This window comes from Leguminivora glycinivorella, chromosome 3, assembly GCF_023078275.1.
Source record: "Leguminivora glycinivorella isolate SPB_JAAS2020 chromosome 3, LegGlyc_1.1, whole genome shotgun sequence".
Classification (NCBI taxonomy): Eukaryota; Metazoa; Arthropoda; class Insecta; order Lepidoptera; family Tortricidae; genus Leguminivora; species Leguminivora glycinivorella.
This window is the reverse complement of record NC_062973.1, coordinates 26,286,873-26,307,227: the sequence shown is the minus strand read 5'-3', so window position 1 is coordinate 26,307,227 and position 20,355 is coordinate 26,286,873. Positions and strand designations below refer to the sequence as shown.

General features: G+C 38.3%; 1 protein-coding gene across 1 annotated transcript; it reads left to right on the top strand.

Annotated features, from left to right (window-relative positions):
* Positions 1-162: 162 nt before the first annotated feature.
* Positions 163-10,843, top strand: LOC125224963 (pickpocket protein 28-like). Its single transcript, XM_048128481.1, has 14 exons — positions 163-260; positions 940-1,113; positions 1,524-1,653; positions 2,644-2,765; positions 3,114-3,231; positions 3,746-3,897; positions 4,531-4,657; positions 4,830-4,922; positions 6,926-7,065; positions 8,755-8,885; positions 9,230-9,289; positions 9,577-9,739; positions 10,061-10,228; positions 10,744-10,843. Exons 1-14 carry the CDS (start codon positions 163-165, stop codon positions 10,814-10,816), a joined length of 1,749 nt encoding a protein of 582 aa, XP_047984438.1. The 3' UTR covers positions 10,817-10,843.
* The last annotated feature ends 9,512 nt before the right edge of the window (positions 10,844-20,355 follow it).

Genomic DNA, 20,355 nt, shown 5'->3' with positions numbered 1-20,355 from the left:
TATTACCTCATTTAATATTTTGTTATTGTCCAGTATAATAGGAAATCCTGGTCCCACTGCAAACTATCGGTTGACCCAGAGGCTGGACGTCCGATCGAAATCTGGCTCCATTTACTTTGTCCAACATATATTAGGTGCTATTTGCCTATCCCGTAATTAGTAATGGCTTTTGACCCAATTACCTCGATTAATTATATTACACAACAGTTGAGGCAGTGGGAAATATTCGCTGAGTGGGAACAGCCGTGTCCGGAAATGGAGTAAGTACAAGATTATTATTTAATAAGTAGATTATAATAATAATTATGTAGTGTTGGCTTAGGCCCTGCTCCGCTGCTGGCAGTACCTAAGTTAGGTTTTTAAACGTGAAAACTACGAATAAAATTAATTACTTAAGGGTCTTTTACGTTTCCATTGCGGGCATATAGTTATTGATGAAAACGGTACCTGGAAGAATGAAGTTGATGGTTAGGCCGATGTTTTCCCATGATGTTGCTTATGCCCATGGGCGGCAGGCGGCTCGTCTGCTCGTTTGCTGCCTATTTCATAAAAAAAAAAGTTTAAAATTTGCGGACAGATTTCATTCGGTAAAAAATTGTTGATTCGCCCTTATTTCAAGAGCAGCACTTCATCAGACATCTGAGAAAATTAAGTCTCTGATGCTCCAGTCCTGATTAGACCCGGTCTAACTCAATTTTTCCTTTTCTATTTGGTTGTTGTTGTTGTTATTGTTACCTGTGTTAGGGCATCCCATTTGTGCATAGGACCTCCACAAGATCCTTCCACGCCTTTCTATCTTGAGCCACCGTCTTGGCCTCGTTCCAGATCAGTCCGAATTCCCGCAGCTCATTCTCTACGCTCCGCTTCCAGGTGTGTACAGGGCGTTTGCGGGCTCTCTTTCTATTTGGTACTTTACCCAAATCAAACCTTTAATTTTAGAAAAGTAGAAGAAGAAGGTGTGCCAGGAGAGTTCGGGAAGGTGTGCCACATCAAGAAGCAGCGGAGGAAAAGACAGAAACTCCTCATCATAGAACTCTTCTTTGACTTCGCGAAGAATACGACCCTTCATGGCCTTCGGTATATCACTGAAGTTGGACTAACTGTTATTGAGAAGTAAGATACTTGTTGGTGGTCATAAACTTATTACACATTCCCAAAAGGGAGAGGCAGAGCACATGAGACAGACACATTTTAAAGGTTTGAAACAAAATGAAATTGTGATGTTGCAGTGACAGAAAGCTAGCCAAAATACATGGAACCTATATGAGTTCCTCACACAGTCGGATTCTACGCAACCAGAAGAGGAATAGGATTAGTGAAATTTTTAACCCATCACCACACGTCATATTCAAATAAGTTATAATCAATACCTATACTAAGCTGACTTTGATGTTTCAGTAATGTCAACGTCCCATAAGAGAAGATACAATAATTTACTTATTTATGACACATCACGTCAGGTAGCTCATATTCATGTGCTGTTTTTGTTCAACTTTAGCAGTAAATTAACGATTTGTTTTCAGAGTGTTTTGGGTCCTCACATTTCTGGCGAGTGTGGTCCTGTGCTTCATCCTCATTGAGCGAGTGTGGCACAAGTGGTGGTACAGTCCCGTTATCGTCTCCTTCAACGAGAAGATGGTCCCAGTTGGAGAGGTAAATTTCAAAAGGCGATGATCTTTGTTCTGGAATGTACCTTTTTTCTCAGGGGTGGAAGTGGTCCCGTTTAAGAAAGATGTTTGCGGTTAGGTAGGTTGTGTATCTATGTAGGGTAGTCATAAAACTGTATTATAATTATGTATAACGTATTTATTTATATGATTTAACGTCTATATTGCTATAGTTTGTAGGTTAGGTATAGGTTTAGCTTAGGAACGTCTACCGTCTCCAATTCTCCTTCAACTGCTCTAAGGTTAACTGGAAGAAATCCCTTAATGGGATAAGTTCGCCTTTGTACAAATTATGTGTGTGTTCTTTTTTATTTAATGTGTGTGTTCTTATCTTTGTACAATAAAGTGTATTACTACTACAACTACTACTTTAACAGTATCGAGGTCCATTTTGTGTATGAGAAATTGCTCGTTTGTATGAACGTGCGTACGCATGATTTCAACTTTCCGATGCGTCAGCGTCTTAATACTAACGAGCAATTTTTCGGGATACTGCCAACGCGGTAGGTAGTTCTGTGCCTGACTCGGCTTGCTCCAGCCGCCTACGAAATAAACCCCTTCACCTTGTGCTCAACTTCAGTATCAGATGCATTCTTAACTCTTTAAATTTTAAGAGAGAAAATACAACCAGTTTTCATGTTCGTTCAACAAGTTTTTTGGCGAAAATAGCGCCTACATGCTCTTTGGTTCAAACAACAAGCTACTTGTTATTTGAATCGGCAATATATTTGTATCAACAAGTCGATTTTATAAAAACAACCTGACACATATTGTTTTAAACATACGTTTGGCTGATTCAAACGGATAAACCGCAACAAGTCGAACTTGTTAAATTCACAATGCAAATTTCTCTCAGTGGCAGTGTTGCACAGTATTGGTCTACAGTTGGTCCAAAAAAGTGGTGTTTATAATTATTCTTACATTTTAAACTAAAGCTCACCATAATGTCTGTTTTCCGTCTTTTTTAACCTTCCAGGTACCGTTTCCATCAATAACTATATGCCCGCAATGGAAATGTAAAACATCAGCTTATAACTATACGGATAAGAAGATAAAATATCGACGGAGATATAATAATATGAGCGATATCGACATTGAGTAAGTATAATACAAAAAAAATAGATGACGAAGGCCAAAGGAATTACTCAGAACTTGCACCTCTGCTTGATTTTATTATTATTTGATGTGACCCATTTTATTTTACTGGTATGACTCAAAGTGTAACTTTAGCAAAATAAATACACAAACAGTGTCGACATATAATAGGTAATCGAGTACGGGTCGAAGGTACCAATAATGCGATTTCAATACTTTCTTGATTTTCCAAAGTAATACGGTCTTTCTGAGTACTTATCTTATAATTATGGACTTATCACTTTGCCTAAGTATATTTTTTGTTCTAATAATGAACTAATCATTTATTTAATTCTTACATTGCTGCTAAAGGACTTATAGCAACGAGAGGGTTTTACTGGAGGATGCTTATCTAGTATGCGAAAAATTCCAATTTGATTTAACAGGACGTACACGAACAAATAAATCCATTGTAGATCATATAGTAAAGGTGAGTGTAATCAACATAAAAGTAAGTGTACCTAATATCTCATCCGTAAGTAATTCGATAAACTCTCGGATATTCAGTCCCCATGTGATGTTACGGAGAGCTTAGGTCTCGAGTTTGAAGGACAAGTGAGAAGCGGCCACGCAATTATTAGTGTTTGGAAATGAAGACCTAAGCTCTTCAAAACATGTTGCACGAGTGACTAAGAAAATAAATATTAAGTTCTAACACTTGTCAACTGTAAAATTATCATTTAAATTCGATTCCACCCGTAGCTCAAAATGTAAAAGCAATAATTTCAATGGCCTGTATGTTGTTGGGCTGAGAATTCCACCAACATAGAGGTCGACTGTGGGATAAGGAGTTTGTGGTGTGGACTAGCAACCGTAGGCATTTGTGGTGTGGGTTATCTGCAATATGACAATTTGGATATCTGAAAATGACACTGATACTTGAGCAGTTCTATATTTTCTGTCTATTACTTTCGTGTTTATGTATGTGTATATATTATTTCAAGATGGCGCCAAAAGTGGATGAAGTAATGGCTTCATGTCGATGGAGAGGCAGTTACAAGCCGTGTAAAAGGAGCTTTAAAGAAGTGTTGACTCGTGAGGGCGTGTGCTTCAACTTTAATGCACTGTCTTATAACGACATCTTCAGGACCGAAAGGTATGGATGGCTCTTCAATGTACATACGAAATGTAATAATCGAACAGTAAGTAAACCTGCATCAGGTATATGTATTGTAATATTGTCTTCTGTTACCGCTATATAGTTAATTAGTTACTCATGAAATAAAACTTTGGAAGTTTACAATTCATCCCGACGTTTTTCCTCAGTCATCCGTTGACCAGAACGCTGTAAAGTGCTCGAAACGTCGGGATGAATTGTAAATTCATTATACGCGATATAATCCGCTTCCATAGTTTTATTTCATATGGATTGTACTTTGAAAGAATTTTGAATTGTAATTATTTTATTCTTAAATATTGCAGAACTTACTTAAATACTTCTATAAGGTAATGTAATATTATATTTAATGCAAAATATTTTTTTATATAAACAAAATAGGGTTCCCGCAAAGGTAACAAAAAACCAAACTTGTAATGTTAAATTTAATATCCCAGCAAAAATTTGGTGGCAAAACGAGCCCCACAGTGGCTTATACATAAATAAAAATAAAACATCAGTAATACGAGAATAGAGAACTGAAATTGAAATCCAACATACAATAATGGTTGTGTTTGATAATGTTACGTTTTGTTCTGAATATGAAACGATAAATAAACCTATTTTTTGCAGTATCCAACATGATTACAAATACCTGAATTCTTCGGATCCTATTAAAAATTGGGACATAGTTTCTGGATATACAACATCGAGTGAAAATGTAACAGAGAAGACGAAGGAATATCCTCGGCGAGGACGGGTTAGAAAATTGATTTATTTTTAACAAATACATAATAATACCTTTTCAATGACATTTTTGCTATCAAATACTATGTATATATTTTACATTAGACCTCTCACCCGCTCTAGTAGCTTACAATCAATTGAAGACTTTTTTGAAGAAACAATTGAAGACTTTTCAATATTTTCAGGAAAATGGTGCGAATCCGGATCTAGAAATTTTACTGCTTGAAGATAGTGCAAATATCGATGACTCGTGCAACAGTCTCTCTAATGGCTGGAAAGTGAGTAAGCTTAATATTTTAATTTAAATTTTGAAAAAACCCTCGACCGCGACATAGTAGACGGATTTTCATGAAACATGGCTAAGAACACTCCCGACTAACTCAGCTTTCAGACCAAAAAAAAATCTAAATCGGTTCATCCATTCGGGAGCTACGATGCCACAGACAGACACACACACACAGACAGACAAACAGACAGACAGACAGACAGACAGACAGACCGACAGACCGACAGACCGACAGACCGACAGACAGACAGACAGACACGTCAAACGTCAAACGAGGTGAAAAATGAAGGCAATAACGGTGATCCTGTTTATTTTATTTATTTTTTATTTATTGATTCAAAAAATTTACACAGCATTACAGCGGACTAATACACTGTGAAATTGATAACAGACAGTATTTATACAACTAGGTACATAATACAATCTAAAAAGGTAAAAAAAAGAAAAACACAGATAAACTAATACAAGACAGAAGATTCACGTTTATCCATCATCTCACAAAACCTCATACATTCTTTACACAGATCCAACCAACCACTTGCAAATACATCACATTCCGGTGCTGATGCGAGTAGCGCATTAATATACCGTAGAACGCGGACAAGTGGTGATTGGCCATGGGATACAGTACGGGTTTTAGGCACAGCTAAAAGTTGACTACTTCGTAGTCTGAAATTAAATTGGGCCTTAGCTATAGATGGAACGAACAGGCGTACAACCTGTGCAACCAATTCCGGGCAGTCCGAGTTTCCTCGTAAGACATTACACGCAGTAGTCAAGAGTCCATAGTTGCGCCTTACCTCTAAGGAATTAAACCCTAATACTCCAAGTAGGAATTTTGATGGGTACAAATATGGGTAATAACCGTATTCCTTCTTGTATAAAAATCGCAGAAAGGCTTTCTGAATTTTTTCCAGCAAGAGTATGTACTTCTCCTCATGCGGGCTCCAGATAACCGATGCTGCCTCGAGTTTACTCCGGACTAACGCAGTGTACACTAATTTGATAATTCTAACCTGATCAAAATCTCGTGCATTTCGGACCACAAACCCTAACCTCCGGTAGACATTAGTTGCCAGCGTTTTCATATGTTCATGAAAGTTAAGCTGCATGTCAAGAATGACTCCTAAGTCCCGAACAGACTGGACTCGAGTAATGGGATCAGGACCTAGTAGGTATTGAGCGAAAATAGGGTTATTGGCACGGCTGAAAGTCATCACGGAGCACTTGGAGTTATTGAAAAGGAGCTTGTTCTTAATGTTCCTGTAACGATGCGCAGTCGGACAATTGTTGCACTCCATAAATTAGCTTTAAGTCGTCTGCGTAAAGTAAACATCTCGCATGTTTAGGGATAGCAGCTAAGTCCGTTATCATCAAGCCGAAGAGAAACGGACCTAAAATCGAACCCTGACTGACTTCGGAACGCGTGTGGTAGGGTTTCGATACGAAGCATCCGTGCTGCACATACTGCTGTCGATCGCGCAGATAATTGGCAAATAACCGGAGCAGCTTCGGCGAGAAACCAATACTACACAGCTTGCTCAATAATATGTCGTTATCTACGCGATCGAAAGCCTTCCTGAAGTCAAAGTACAGCACGTCAACTTGAATTCCCATATCTAAATGCTCAGAGACGGAGTCAACCAGAGTTAATAGGTTCGTCTCTACAGATCGCTTGGACCTGAAACCGTGTTGAGAATCGCAAAGGTAAGGCTTCACTTGAGGAGCGACAAGTCTGTTTACAATTGACTCAAACACCTTTGCAATTGAACATAGGATGGCTATGGGGCGGTAATTCTCAACATTGGACGTCTCACTCGATTTATGGTATTAATGGTGGAGACAAAAAGCAATGACTGGAAAATTTAGGTACACAAATACAGAATAGTTTGGGAATTCTAAACGAAACTTTGCCTTAATGTTCATGTTCGCTTTGGCAATTATACTTGCGTTAAGTCTTTTGGTTTTTCTTTACAGTGTAGATATTTTTTGCAGATTTATCTCCAGCATCCGGCAGACATGCCCCAATCTTCGCTATATTATTATGCAGCCATCGCGAAGCAAGTTACCTCCTTGGCTCTCAAATTCAGTATCCTCAATACATCGGAAAGTTTGTTCAACTACAAACCTGAGCAGTAAGTATCTATATCATCTTTTTTTATAAACATCCTTGATATTTAAAAGAAACGCAGTTGATACCTATCACTTTAGAATAGATAGATGTAAATAAAATCCACCTTTTGGATTATAAGTTTTCGAACGTCGACCTACTTATCTTCGCTTATACCTCTATTACAAGACACCTCTATTACCTCTATTATTGGTGCAAGACGTTGGTTTCTTCATTACCAAACTAAAATGGAGTTGGGCGGGACATGTTGCTAGGCAAAGTGATGGTAGGTGGACTAAAATGTTAACGGAATGGTGGCCGCTTACAGACGTAAGAAGCGCTTGGCATCCGTTAGCTCGTTGGGTGGACGACATCCGCAATGTTGCGGGTCACAACTGGATGAGACTAGCTCAGGACCGGGATATGTACATGGCGTACTAGAAGAGAGGCCTATGCTCAGCAGTGGGCGATAAAGGGCTGACATGATGATACCTCTATTATATACTTATCTATCTTATCTCTGTTGCTATAACTTCATTCGCTTAGACCTTTTCTTTGGAGAATTTTTTCTTTACCAATACATATTTGAAGTAGTGAAATCGTGCAAAGTGAACTATGATTTAGACGTACCAGCATCAGCTGCCTGTCTAAAACGAAATAATAATAATAATAATAATAAGCCCGCGGGGGCAGCTTGTGGCGAGCTGACGGTGAGTGGCGACACCGCGGACCCCTATTCCAAAGGGCACTTCCATCTAGCCCTCGCCTCTGCGCTTGCCTTAACCGGCCGGCCAGAGTGGATTCGCAAGAGCGGGACCTATGCTCCAGGTTGGAAGTGTAAAATGTCATAACGCCGGCGGCCTGCTGAATGGAACACCAGGAACCAAGCTACCGCAGACTCACCTCTCGACAACCTTTTAGCCACTCTCAAGTGTTGCTCTGTTGTCGCACCGTGCGTGCGGCCGTTTTGCAGGGCCCACTCAATGAGTTGGCGAGTCACCGCCTGCCTTTTACAATTGTGAGACTAATTGTCATGGCAGGTGTCCGATAGTCTCCTCCCATAGCCCTTTAACCAGTTCATCCAACTTTCAAAACAATAACCCATGACCTTAGCTCCCATCGCAGCACAAAAGTGCTGCACTGCAATAGTCTTTGCACCTGGCGGGGACCATCTCCGGTTGTATCATATTGTGCGCTCGGGGATGGTATCCGCCACGTGTATCCCTTGCCTTTAGATTAAAATGTCTAAAAGGGCCTCTGTGCTGTTGGCTTCGGCCCCACGCATGCCTCCCAAAGGTCCGGGACCCCATGGTCCCGAGATATGGAAAAGACAGATAATAATAATAATAATAAATTAGTGCCTGTAATGTATCAACAAATTTTCTTGCATTGCATAAAAAACAGGTATCATTAACTTTCTTAACAATGGCGTATTCAACAATTTCAATACCAATGTTAATCCAAGAAATCTTTACATCACCACGACCTGTGGGATATAGGTACAATTGTGTCGAAGGCTCTCGCCGATGGATGGAGATGAATAGCTAATGGTAACCTGTCAGTCTAATGTCACAATTTAGTTTTCTTTCAACCCCTTAATTGCTAACAGTGGCACTAGTACCCGAGTAGTTCATGTGATCTGTCTATTTCTTATGTAATACAGATGTGAGTATACCATTATGTAAGTTTACACCTTCTTCGTTCCGGTCCACAGGCGCCAGTGCTACTTCCCCAAGGATCGGGATCTGAAGTACTTCGCAACATACACTCCGGATAACTGCCAGCTGGAATGCTTGTCTTTATACACCTACGAGAAATGCAAGTGTGTGTGGTTCCACATGCCGCGTAAGTCAATTTATTATTTATAACATATTTGTCTAATTTTATTTTGATACCTACAAGTTTTATTTGGCTCACTTTAATTGTCAAAGAGCATATGTCCTCAAGGGAGTATTTCCTGCATGCATGGTCAGATCCACTTGCCGGTACCAATTTTACATCATCGTTCAACTTAAATGCATGTAATTATAAACTTTTGGCTCGTCGAATAATGGACAGTGGCATCACTGACAATTTTCTAATTTAGCTTGCAAGGTTGAGATCAGAAGATAATTTGCAAAATTAAAAGCTTGTAAAGTAAAAATATCAAATACATTAAGTTATTCATTCAAATATTTTTATTAATTCAGATGACAACGCCACTGAAATATGTACAGCATCCCAACAAGCATGCGTTGAAAAAGCACAAGGTAAGTTCCATAAAATTGTAACATTAAAATAACTAATAAATTGTCCAGTAGTGGAACTTATAGGCTGGATCATTTGTTAATTTAATGGAATTTACGGACCATCGATCTGTATTAACACAAAAGATAATAAAAAATGTGTGTAAGCCTTTATAAAAAAAAAGTAACCACCACTTATTGTAATACTATAGCACTCTACTACCCCACTTATTGTAATACTATAGTAGTTATTGTACTTGTACTTTTATATATTCTGTGTTAATACTAAAAGTTTTTAATTTGTCTTGCAGATGAATTGGCATCAAATAACCTGAAGTATGGAAAATGTAACTGTTTGCCGTCTTGCGACAGTGTTCACTATGATGCAGAAATCCTTAAAACCGAATTCGATCTACAGAAGTATAATAACTCCTTGAAAATGGTTTATAATCAGACTTTAAAAGATAATCGCAGGTGGTTAAATCCTTATTTTAGTACTTTTTTTCGTTTCACACAGTCATTTGGTTACCTTTGATTCTGTTTCTATCATCTCATCATTCATTCTTTCGTTTCATATCTATCAGCTCTCACACAGTCCTTGCTTTTCCTCTCCCATTACTTCTTTCCACTCACCTTTCCATCATTCGTAATACTTTTCTCATCACATGACTTTTAATCCTTCGCATCGCATCTCATAACCATGCCAGACGATTCGCTTTTACTTTCTTCAATATCGCCACAACTTTCCTTCCTCTTATACATATACTATAGTAATTATTATTGTCCATATTACAGATATTCCCGCCTGGAGATTTACTTCAAAGAGCCCCGTTTCGTGTCAATGCGTCGCTCGGAGCTGTTCGGGCTGACGGACTTCTTGGCCAACTGTGGTGGGCTCCTGGGCTTGTTCCTCGGCTTTTCCTTCCTCAGCTTTGTGGAGATCTTCTACTTCTGTACTTTGAGGTAAATAAGCATGTTCTTTACTATCTACAATAACATCACCAAATCTATCAGCGGCAGGCTCCTGGGCTTTTCCTTCGGTCTCTCCTTCCTAAGTCTTGTAGAGATTTTCTGATTCTGTACTTTATCAATAATTTCTTTCAGTATTATTGTCCAAAGTTTTAGTATCTTATATTATAACATTACATACTGTCTGCTGTGAGCCATTAGTTGGGCCTTTTATTATTCAGTATCTTTAATATTGTGGATTGTTAGCCCTCTCGTTCGGGTTCTATATTTTAAGCTTTCAATTTAGGTCATTCGAATTGTTTCAGTGAAAATTTTTATCATGTCATCATATTATTATTCATTAATAATGTCAGTATATTAATAAGCTTTATGCCTTTCTAAAGCCTCGTTGATACGACTGTTGTTTCTGTATTGTAATTTAGTTACGTTAGCCAAGTCTTTGCCTTTGGCTAGTCTCTGGCCAAGAGTAAGCCCATTTATGATAAAATAAACGTATTTTTATATTTCAGATTGTGGTGTACCTTGAAAAAAGACATGAAAATTGAAAAGAAGAAGCTGAAAGAAAGCGTGTATAAGAAATAATTTTGTCAACATAAATATTTAGAAATATCAATTTATGTATGAATATTATTTAGGACACGGATTGCAAGTAGTTTTCTCTTATAATGTATTAAAAGGGTACAAATTTGTAGCCTCCGATCGTTTGGCTGTCTCAGACAATCGATATCGTTTTTTTAATCAACATTTTTGCTCCGTATTATTTATTAGTATTTATAATATTTTACTAATAAAAACAAATTTTAACATTAAACAGATGACCCTATCTTCGTCAAACCCTGTATACGTTACAAATAAACATTACGCTCCATCCATCGCCTGTCAGAAAAAGGTTAATATCCTCTTTCTACACGTCCATTTGTGTGTGGATTGCGTGGCTGTCAATATCTCCGCTGGTATATCTTTGAGCTGTCAAAAGTGTATCATTTGAGTGCAACCGGCTACGCTCGGCCGCCGATCATCTGATACTTAGGTACAGATAGCAAATCAACTCGAAATGTTTATGAAAGTGTTTGATTTTTGTCTTTCAGAAGAATTTTTGCTTACGATTTTAGTAACACAACATACCCACCCAGTTAATGGTAGACTCTTAACGGTGTTTCATTTCATAACCTCATTGAAAAAAAAAGACATCTTTAAGAGTTTTAAATGGTTAACGCCTCCTGTGGGGTAGGTCGTAAACCAAAACAAACGAAATATGTAGACTTATATTGACCGGGATAAAAAGAAAGATATCGATTACAAACATCAAAATAATGCACAGATGTATTGGTCTACTTTTTATCCCAGGATCCCATCATCAAAGTTTGGACAAAAACGAGACCAATATCATATATGCATATCTGTGTGTCGTCGTTTATGCGTCGGGGGTTAAAATTATTGTATGAAGTGATTGGTAAAATAAGTAAAATATCACGACTTTTTCTGTTCAAAATTGATCCAGGCTAGTTAGTGTCAGTGACAATGCCGACAATGGCGAATGTTCGAAAATATATTCAATGAGGAGGCGCACTCAAAGGTTATGACAGATGGCGCCACCTTATTAGTCCATTGCACAGATAAAGAATTTCATAAGTGAGAGCGAGAAGATGATTTTTTTCTCTCTCTCTCTCTCTCACATATTGACAGTGACATGCTTAGGCACTTGCACAGTCGCCACCTGGGGGGATAAAATGTCAGTGTGTCTCCTCATTTAGAGCCAGTTGGATCAAACACAGTGAAGTATATCAACTATTATCAACGTCACGCGGTAGAGATCTATGGAACTTCCCATACAATACGTTTTAGCGAACGCTTTGACGGTGACAGATGGTTTGGTGCAACCGGCCCATAACAGGATTCGCGCGACCAAGTAGAGAAATATGAAGCCATTGTGAAACAAGACACGAAAATAAAATTCTTGAAAAAGAATTGAAATGTTTTTGCTGTCGCTACGCCGGTGCTACTGGACAGCACTTAACGGATCGCGTCGCAACGCTATCGTAATCAACGTTATAAACGGTCTCCTTTTATCTCTTTATCGCCTCCTGTCCCGCCTTTTTAATTTTATCGCTTTGAGCGAGCGATATAATCGATTACGTGTAGTCCGGTGTTAGCTTCATTTGTATGGATACTTTGTTTTTCATGTAAAAGGTACACCATTTCTGGTCAACATTATACAACATTGTTGTTTGTGTGGTACAACATTTTACTTACTTTATACACGTCTTGACTTACTATTAGCCTCCCTGAAGCTGAACAGAGACCGTGCAATGATTATGTCCTAACTTGCTCTCAGTTTTTATGAATGTTTGTTTACCTCAAGTTTAGCTAATCTATGGACACTTTTCTAGAGATTATCGTAATTGTTTGATTAAATATATTATCTGTCAAAATTTTCTGTAAAGTCTCAAGTCTCAAAGATGAGGTTATTTTGCCGTTGGTAACTGTATCTGCCAACTGTTAATTTTGTTTTACACAATTAATTTATAATAGTCTACTGAAGATAATCAAACGATACAGTGACTGGTACTTGATCAACTATTTATTCTCATACCTAGTATTTTCAGTCTTGGGTAAAAATGCCACCAAGATTTCTTTTTCTCCGTAAATTATATGGTGGAATGACACCACAGACCAAAGTGATATCCCTGTCTGCCGTATCCGGTGATTGTACAGGAAGTTAATGCAGCACCTGCCACTGGGAACTAGACGCGAACCATCTTTTTAGGGTTCCTTAAAAGTGTAAGGTTAAAACACCGTGTATTATTGTGTATGAGAAACGTTATAAAAAAAAGTGTCTGAAGCGAAAGTGGTTGGGATCGTAGCAAATGGAAATCCGTGATCTCTGCCTACCACTCTGGGAAACAGGCGCGATTGTATACATGTGTTTATATTTTTGTGGCTTTCTGGAGAGATAACGAGTATATAATTATGTTCTAGTTCAGTAGTGAGACTCGTGAGAAAGAAATAGTAACACATATTTTTTTTACGGATTTTAGTCCGCCTATAGGCCGTTGTGAACATTACTCGCACTGAGTGCATATTTCGTGAATCAAACTTTTCCACTTTGCTTTGAGGGTTCTAGGATTAGTGTGACAGCCCGAGAAATGGCGAAAAAGGTTACTTTTAATTTTTTGAAAATATCTTCTGACTTTTTTACCAAAAAAAAAACCGCAACAGATGTGACCCAAGATAACGTTGGATATTTAAAAAATAAAAAACTTGATTCATTTATTATATTTAAATTGATATAGCTTTATTAGTCCTTAGTCATCTCTGCCTTTTGAGCAAGTACAGTCACCGGCATAAATATGTGATGATTTCTATACCTTGTCACATTAACGACTTGTTTGAAATGTCATACGAAGGTACAGAAATCATCACTTATTTAGTGACTGTAACTGTAAAATTCATAAGAACCATACCTTACTCAAGATTCCAGCTTACCGCCGTCACTCGCAGACGCCACGAGCTTGATCTATGCACCATCTCGTACACATTTTATCTTGCAAAGTGCTCAGATAGACACGAAAAGAACTTCAACAAAATTCATACCTCACCCACCTTACAAACACTCTATGCGCCAAACGGACTAAGACAATTTCAACCCTTTACTTCAGTCTACATGGTAGCTACTGTGTTGAAGTTGGTGTTGCATAAAGGTGGGGATAGACTAGTGTCTTGTTGAACAGAGTTGAAAATAAATGTATGGAGCTACATTAATCTAAGGAGACGTGCATTGGTGGGGTGGATGGCGTGAAAATATTGCTGGTTATTTATTCGTCTTTGTGACTTTTATACCTTTAAGCTGTTGTGGTAAATGGTGATGGAGTAATGTTGATGACATTTGTGTGATATGCAGATGAACGTCACGAGTAACTCATATAAAACTAACTGATAAAGCTAGATGGTCTGACGAGACTAGCATATTGCATAAGTTTTTTTTTTACGCCTATTTCGTCAGTGTCAAGGTGATATGAGCTAATATTAATTAGTGATTTTGGTATGGTAAGTACAAAAGTATACGGTGAGTTAGCACTTGTAAATTGATAGCTAGATTTTACAAGAGCGCGTGGACTACCGGCCGTTGTCGACAGAAAAGTGGCTAAACGCGTTTCGAGATGAATTCTTCATCAGCTTCTCACTACAACATTAGTTTACTGTATAATAAGCTATCGATATTACACTTTAAACAACATTAATGAGCAAAGGAAAAAGAAGTTATGCACGACACGAGACCGCTAAGATGGCGCTCGATCTGGAAACTAGTCCTATTGCATAAGTTACTCACTCGAGTTCGAGCGGAAAAGATCTGACTGGAACTTATTCAAGCAAACTCATGGTTAGATTCGTAATTCGTGGGGTTTATGCGTCGTTGGACTAAAAGTAAATATGGCGATGTATAAAAATGTCTACTTGCATAAGTTCGGGCGTATATAATTTCGACGAAGTATAAAAATGTCCACCAGTATATTAGACCAAATATAAATATGTTGCGGCACTAGACTAAAAGTAAATATGACGATGTATAAAAATGTCCACTTACATAAGTTCGGGCGTATATAATTTTGACGAAGTATAAAAATGTGCATCTGTATATTAGACCAAAATATAAATATGTTGCGACACTAAAAGTAAATATGGCGATGTATTTTAAAATTACTTTTTGTTATATTTATTATGAGAAACGAAAATGTATGCATGTAAAATTTATTAAGGAATAAATGGCTAAAATTATAACAATAATCGCTTTATCAAGAAGGTCGTCCGCAGGCAGTGAGCCAAGATTAGATAGTTTGTAGAACCTGTCAACTTGGTGAAATAGGGGCCTGGACCTATGTAAAGAAAGTAGTCATTTTTATATTCCGACTTGATAAGACTTAGACATTTGTATACTTTGAAAGTAGTCATTTTTATATTCCGACTTGATAAGACTTAAACATTTTGAAGTATTGGCTTTCTAATACTCGGACCAATTTTTATTTTATATGTAGACATTTTTATACATCGCCATATTTACTTTTAGTCCAATGACGCATAAACCTAATTTAACGGTAGATGTCGCCACAGATCCCATTGAAATGTATGGTGAAAAATTTCGCTTGGTCTTACTAAACTTACATAAGCATCCTCAAACGATAGTAATCTTATATAGAGCTGCGCCCGTAGAGATAACTCAGCTCTAACACTTCTCGAGGTTTCTTCCCATTTCTTACAGAGACATTAGCCGCTAGCTCGGATTTACCATCGATAAGGAAGCTTTAATATTCCGCCTGATTCGAATCTTGATATTGGTCAAACATTTACTCTAGATACGATACGGGTGGGTTAGTATTAAATTAGTGTCAAAAGTGACTTTTCTTTAGTTACTTTTTAACCGACTTCAAAAAAGGAGGAGGTTCTCAATTCGACTGAATGTTTTTTTATTTTTTTATTTTTTTTGTATGTATGTTATTCGATATCTCCGAGAATCGTGGACCGATTTTCAAAATTTTTTTTTTGATCGAACCGGTATAACCCCGAGATGGTCCCATTGGCACCAAGTCAGGGTCTGATGATGGGATCCTGGAGAAATCGAGGGAACTCTTCAAATGTTATAGGCACATGTAATGTTTTTAGTCTATTTTTCAAAGGTACACCAGTATTTACGTCTGATGGTAATAATTTTATGTCGCTGAGCTGATGATGGAAGGTCAACTCCTCAATGGTTAGGAGTTAAAGGATAATTCTTTCACTACTGTACATGTATTCGGACTGATACATATAATATCACTAGGAACCACTAAAAATCAACAAATAAATAAACTTTTTAACAAAAAATAAAACCGCCTTCAAAAATAAGCGCGTTACAAAACACGGAGAAACTAAAAAGCCAAAAATAAAAAACCTTTCAATTCAGATTTCTTATCGTATTGCAATAAGCTAAACATCCAAATTATAAACAAATCAATTATTTTTGGAGTCGGTACCAGCCTGTGTATGGTTGGGTGGGGAAACAGGCAATAGCAAGGCGACGAACAGATCTGGTACCGACTCCAAAAATAATTGATTTGTTTATAATTTGGATGTTTAGCTTATTGCAATACGATAAGAAATCTGAATTGAAAGGTTTTTTATTTTTGGCTTTTTAGTTTCTCCGTGTTTTGTAACGCGCTTATTTTTGAAGGCGGTTTTTGACACTGTCACATTATAAGAAAAGTCTCTGCGCTCCAACTCGTCCTGCAACCGTTTGAAACTATTGCAAGCATGGACTTCTGACTTCAGGGGGGTTACCATGACGTACTAAAGCCGTTCAGTTTAGGTTGCGAGAAAGGGACACAGCTATATCAGTTACATAGCTCCGTCCCTCTCTCTCAACCTAAACTGAACGGCTTTAGCACGTCATGATAACCCCCCAGATGTTTGTGATTTGTAGGCAAGTGAGCATCTAAGGCATTCTGATTCATACAAGCATACTCCCTGAGCCTAAAATGAAATTTATCAGAGTTTGTTGCTGCTATTTTAATCTGGATGTAACAAGTTTCTAGTTGATCGTTACCGCGCATGTGACACCCCTTGAGTTGCAGGCGTCCATAGGTTACGGTGACCGCTTTCCATCAGGCGGGTCACGGGCAGTTTTCTACCGACGTGGTTTAAAAAAAAAAACATTTTTTGTTAAGAAAAGTAGTCGAAAACAACGAAAGAGTCTGTCGTTACCTGGATATAGACCGTGATTACCTTTTTGATTTATGTTGACGTCCCGATAATTCGACGCAGTTGCAAGCATCATGATCACGGAAAACTAAAGATGGCGAGTGGACGTCAAAGTTGCGTAGACAGCGCGCAATCTACCCTCATTCGCGCGTCAGCTGCGTTCACTTTCAACGTTACCACTGGTCGCGTTCACACTCGTTGGTCTGTCCAAACACACTACACTCACAGTGTCACTACTTTTGCTTCTCTGGTAGCACTAGTTTTTTTAGTAACATTTACTAAACGTCAATATTTCCTTGTTGTACAGGCAATGGACAGCGAATTGTCACTGTCAGGTCGGGAGACAATGAGGCACATTCAAAGGTTATGACAGATGGCGCCACCCTATTAGTCCATTGCACTTGCATTGCACAGATAAATAATTTCATACGTAAGACCGAGAAGATCATACATATGTTTTTTCTCTATCTCACATATGAATGACACTGACACGCACTGGCGCCGCCTGGCGGGATAAAATATCAGTGTGCCTCCTCGTTGTCAGCATTGTGAAATAAATAAATAAATATTGTAGGACATTTTTTACACGGATTGACTGAGTCTCACAGTAAGCTCAAGAAGGCTTGTGTGGCAGGTACTCAGACAACGATATATATAAGTATAATATACAAATACTTATTTATATACATAGAAAACATCCATGACTCAGGAACAAATATCTGTCATCACACAAATAAATGCCCTTACCGGGATTCGAACCCGGGACCGCGCCGGGACCGCGGCGCGGCGTAGCAACCCGGAAACCTTCAAATCAAGAGTGAACAGGCCCCGTAGCCGAATGGCATTTCTCCGACGCCAAACGAAAGCGATACGCTGCTGGCTCTGTCGCGCCAATACGCAAGCGCGATAGAGATAGATATCTACTAGCGCTTCGTTTCGTGAGCGTTTCGTGAGCGATTGTGCCATTCGGCTAGCCACCCAGGCATCTTCTGGGCGAGCTCACTCCATCGTAGGCCACTTTGCATTTGGCTAGTCTGTGGCCAAGAGTAAGCCCATTAAAAAAAAAGTTTAAAAGATTCTACATTCTCTGAAGCGGTTGTAATAACAGCCCTGGCTTTACTACCGAATTTATTAGACAATTATGAAGGTGGCGCGTTAAGCGAGCATTATTGTGTTTTTCTTCGGATGTTTTCCTCCCTGAGATGCCAGCACGTGCAAACTATTAGGCCGGGAAGCCAAGGATTAGAAAATAATTCACCTCTGAATGTTATTATGGAGTCGCCGGATTTATTTTATTGGACCCGGGATATACAGTCTTTCTCTGGGAATGTTTATACAGCGTGTAAACGTTACACGGGCAATATATGAAACCAGGCATATAATTCCTTCACGGGACAGGCCTAGCCTAGTGTGGGGGTCAGTATAAAATGTAACTTTGAGTACCTTTAATTTGGAAATAAACCATTTTGTTTTTTAATTTCCGACGCAAAAACAACGGGGAGTTATAAGTTTGACGTGTCTGTCTGTGAGTGTGTCTGTCTGTCTGTTTGTCGGTCTGTCTGTGTGTGTGTGTCTGTATGTGGCATCGTAGCTCCCGAACGGATGAACCGATTTGGATTTAGTTTTTTTTGTCTGAAAGCTGAGTAAGTCCGGAGTGTTCTTAGCCATGTTTCATGAAAATCGGTCTACTATGTCGCGGTCGGGGTTTTTTCAAAATTGTAATTTTGTGGTTAGGTTATTTATTAATTCATTAGTGTTATCATTAATTGAAAGGTCTTTTGAGTTACTCTTAATTATCACTTCCCATAATGAGTTTTTGATAAATATCCCAGCAGAAATGTACAGCTGCAAACGTGGTTGCGATGACAGTCAATGACAACTGTCAACGAGCATTTAACGCGATTGTGTTTTCATTGCATTGCAGGCCGAATTATTTTATATGGAAAAAAAATAAGTTAAACTTATCTAATTACATTATCTTGTGTCCTATACTCACCACGGTTAAAAGATTCGCCCGTTTGAGTTTTACACCCTGTATAGTCTTTCTCTGGGGATGTTTATAGAACTCCCGTTTCGAGGATTTTACGACTTCCATGGACTGTTTCGTGTAAATCTTCTTTATGTACCATTCGGTGTAATTATTGCTTTATACGCTTGAACGCTGGTTGTTATTGAATGCGTATAAAATATTATTGATCGGCCAATAAAATATGGTTTATGGAGGTTTTTTTTTCATGGATGTGTCGTAACTCGTCGGGTATTTTTGGTGCTTTAGGTTGTTCAATTGTTCGTATTTTTACTAAAAACAAATATTTAGTCTAGAGTAAAACTTATCTTTGACGTAGGAAGGGGTAAGTAATTGTTTACGGCGCCGTAACTTTTGGGTTAGCTGATTAGTCATGAATCAAATTTCGGTAATCAATATTTTCGCATTAAATGCTTTTTACATACTACATAGTTTCCATATTCCAGATTTAGAGCACAGTCTTGGACTTGACTAACTAGTAGTTACTACGTACTTTTGTTTATATACAACTACAAACTTTTGTTTTTAAAAAAAGCTACATACCTTCCTGTTCCTGGGTTAGGTTTTGTAAATCGAAAAATAAGTGCTTAATTGATGTGTAACAATTAATGAAGTCGCTATGTCGCCTTACTATATTCATAAATAATAAATACCTCAAAATACTTATAACTTTTAACCCCTTTACCAGCACTTTAAATAACCCAAAACTCACAACCATTTCATTATTACTTAAACATTTTATTTACCCAAACACAAATCCTTAATTTCCACCTAAAAACTGTTACCCATTAACATACCCCTTTCCGTGTAATCGAGTCGTACCAACCCTAATCCGGTTTAAAGCAGATACAAGCAGTTTGGACGGGAACGCGTGGATTAAACGAATACGCCAATAACATTTACATAGAAACGAGCCGCACACAGGCGCATTTTTACTTCAAATGTTTTGGGTAGGGCTGTCCAAATGGTTTTTGATATTTGGCAACCTGTGAAGAAGTGTCACTGATTGTCACTGATACACGTTATCTTATGAACATAGGTACTCATAAAGCGGAGGCGGCTCCGCTGTTGGATCTAATTTGACTCAAAGAAACCCAAAAGGGGGCAGCACCAAATGTGCACCTAGGCCACCTAGTGTATACCAAGACCACGATTCATAGTTTTATACAAAACGGTGCCAATGTTAGAGTCGCCAACCATGTAGCAAGCTCGGTAGTTACAGGCGTCTCCTTCTATAACTAAACTAATAATATTTTGCTAATATATTTCCACCTCTAACCCTCGAGGGGTAGCTTTTATAAGGTCTTCTGTGAGTGCACTAGCTGGACACAGGGAACTGAAACTGTTTGTCACTGAAATTTGA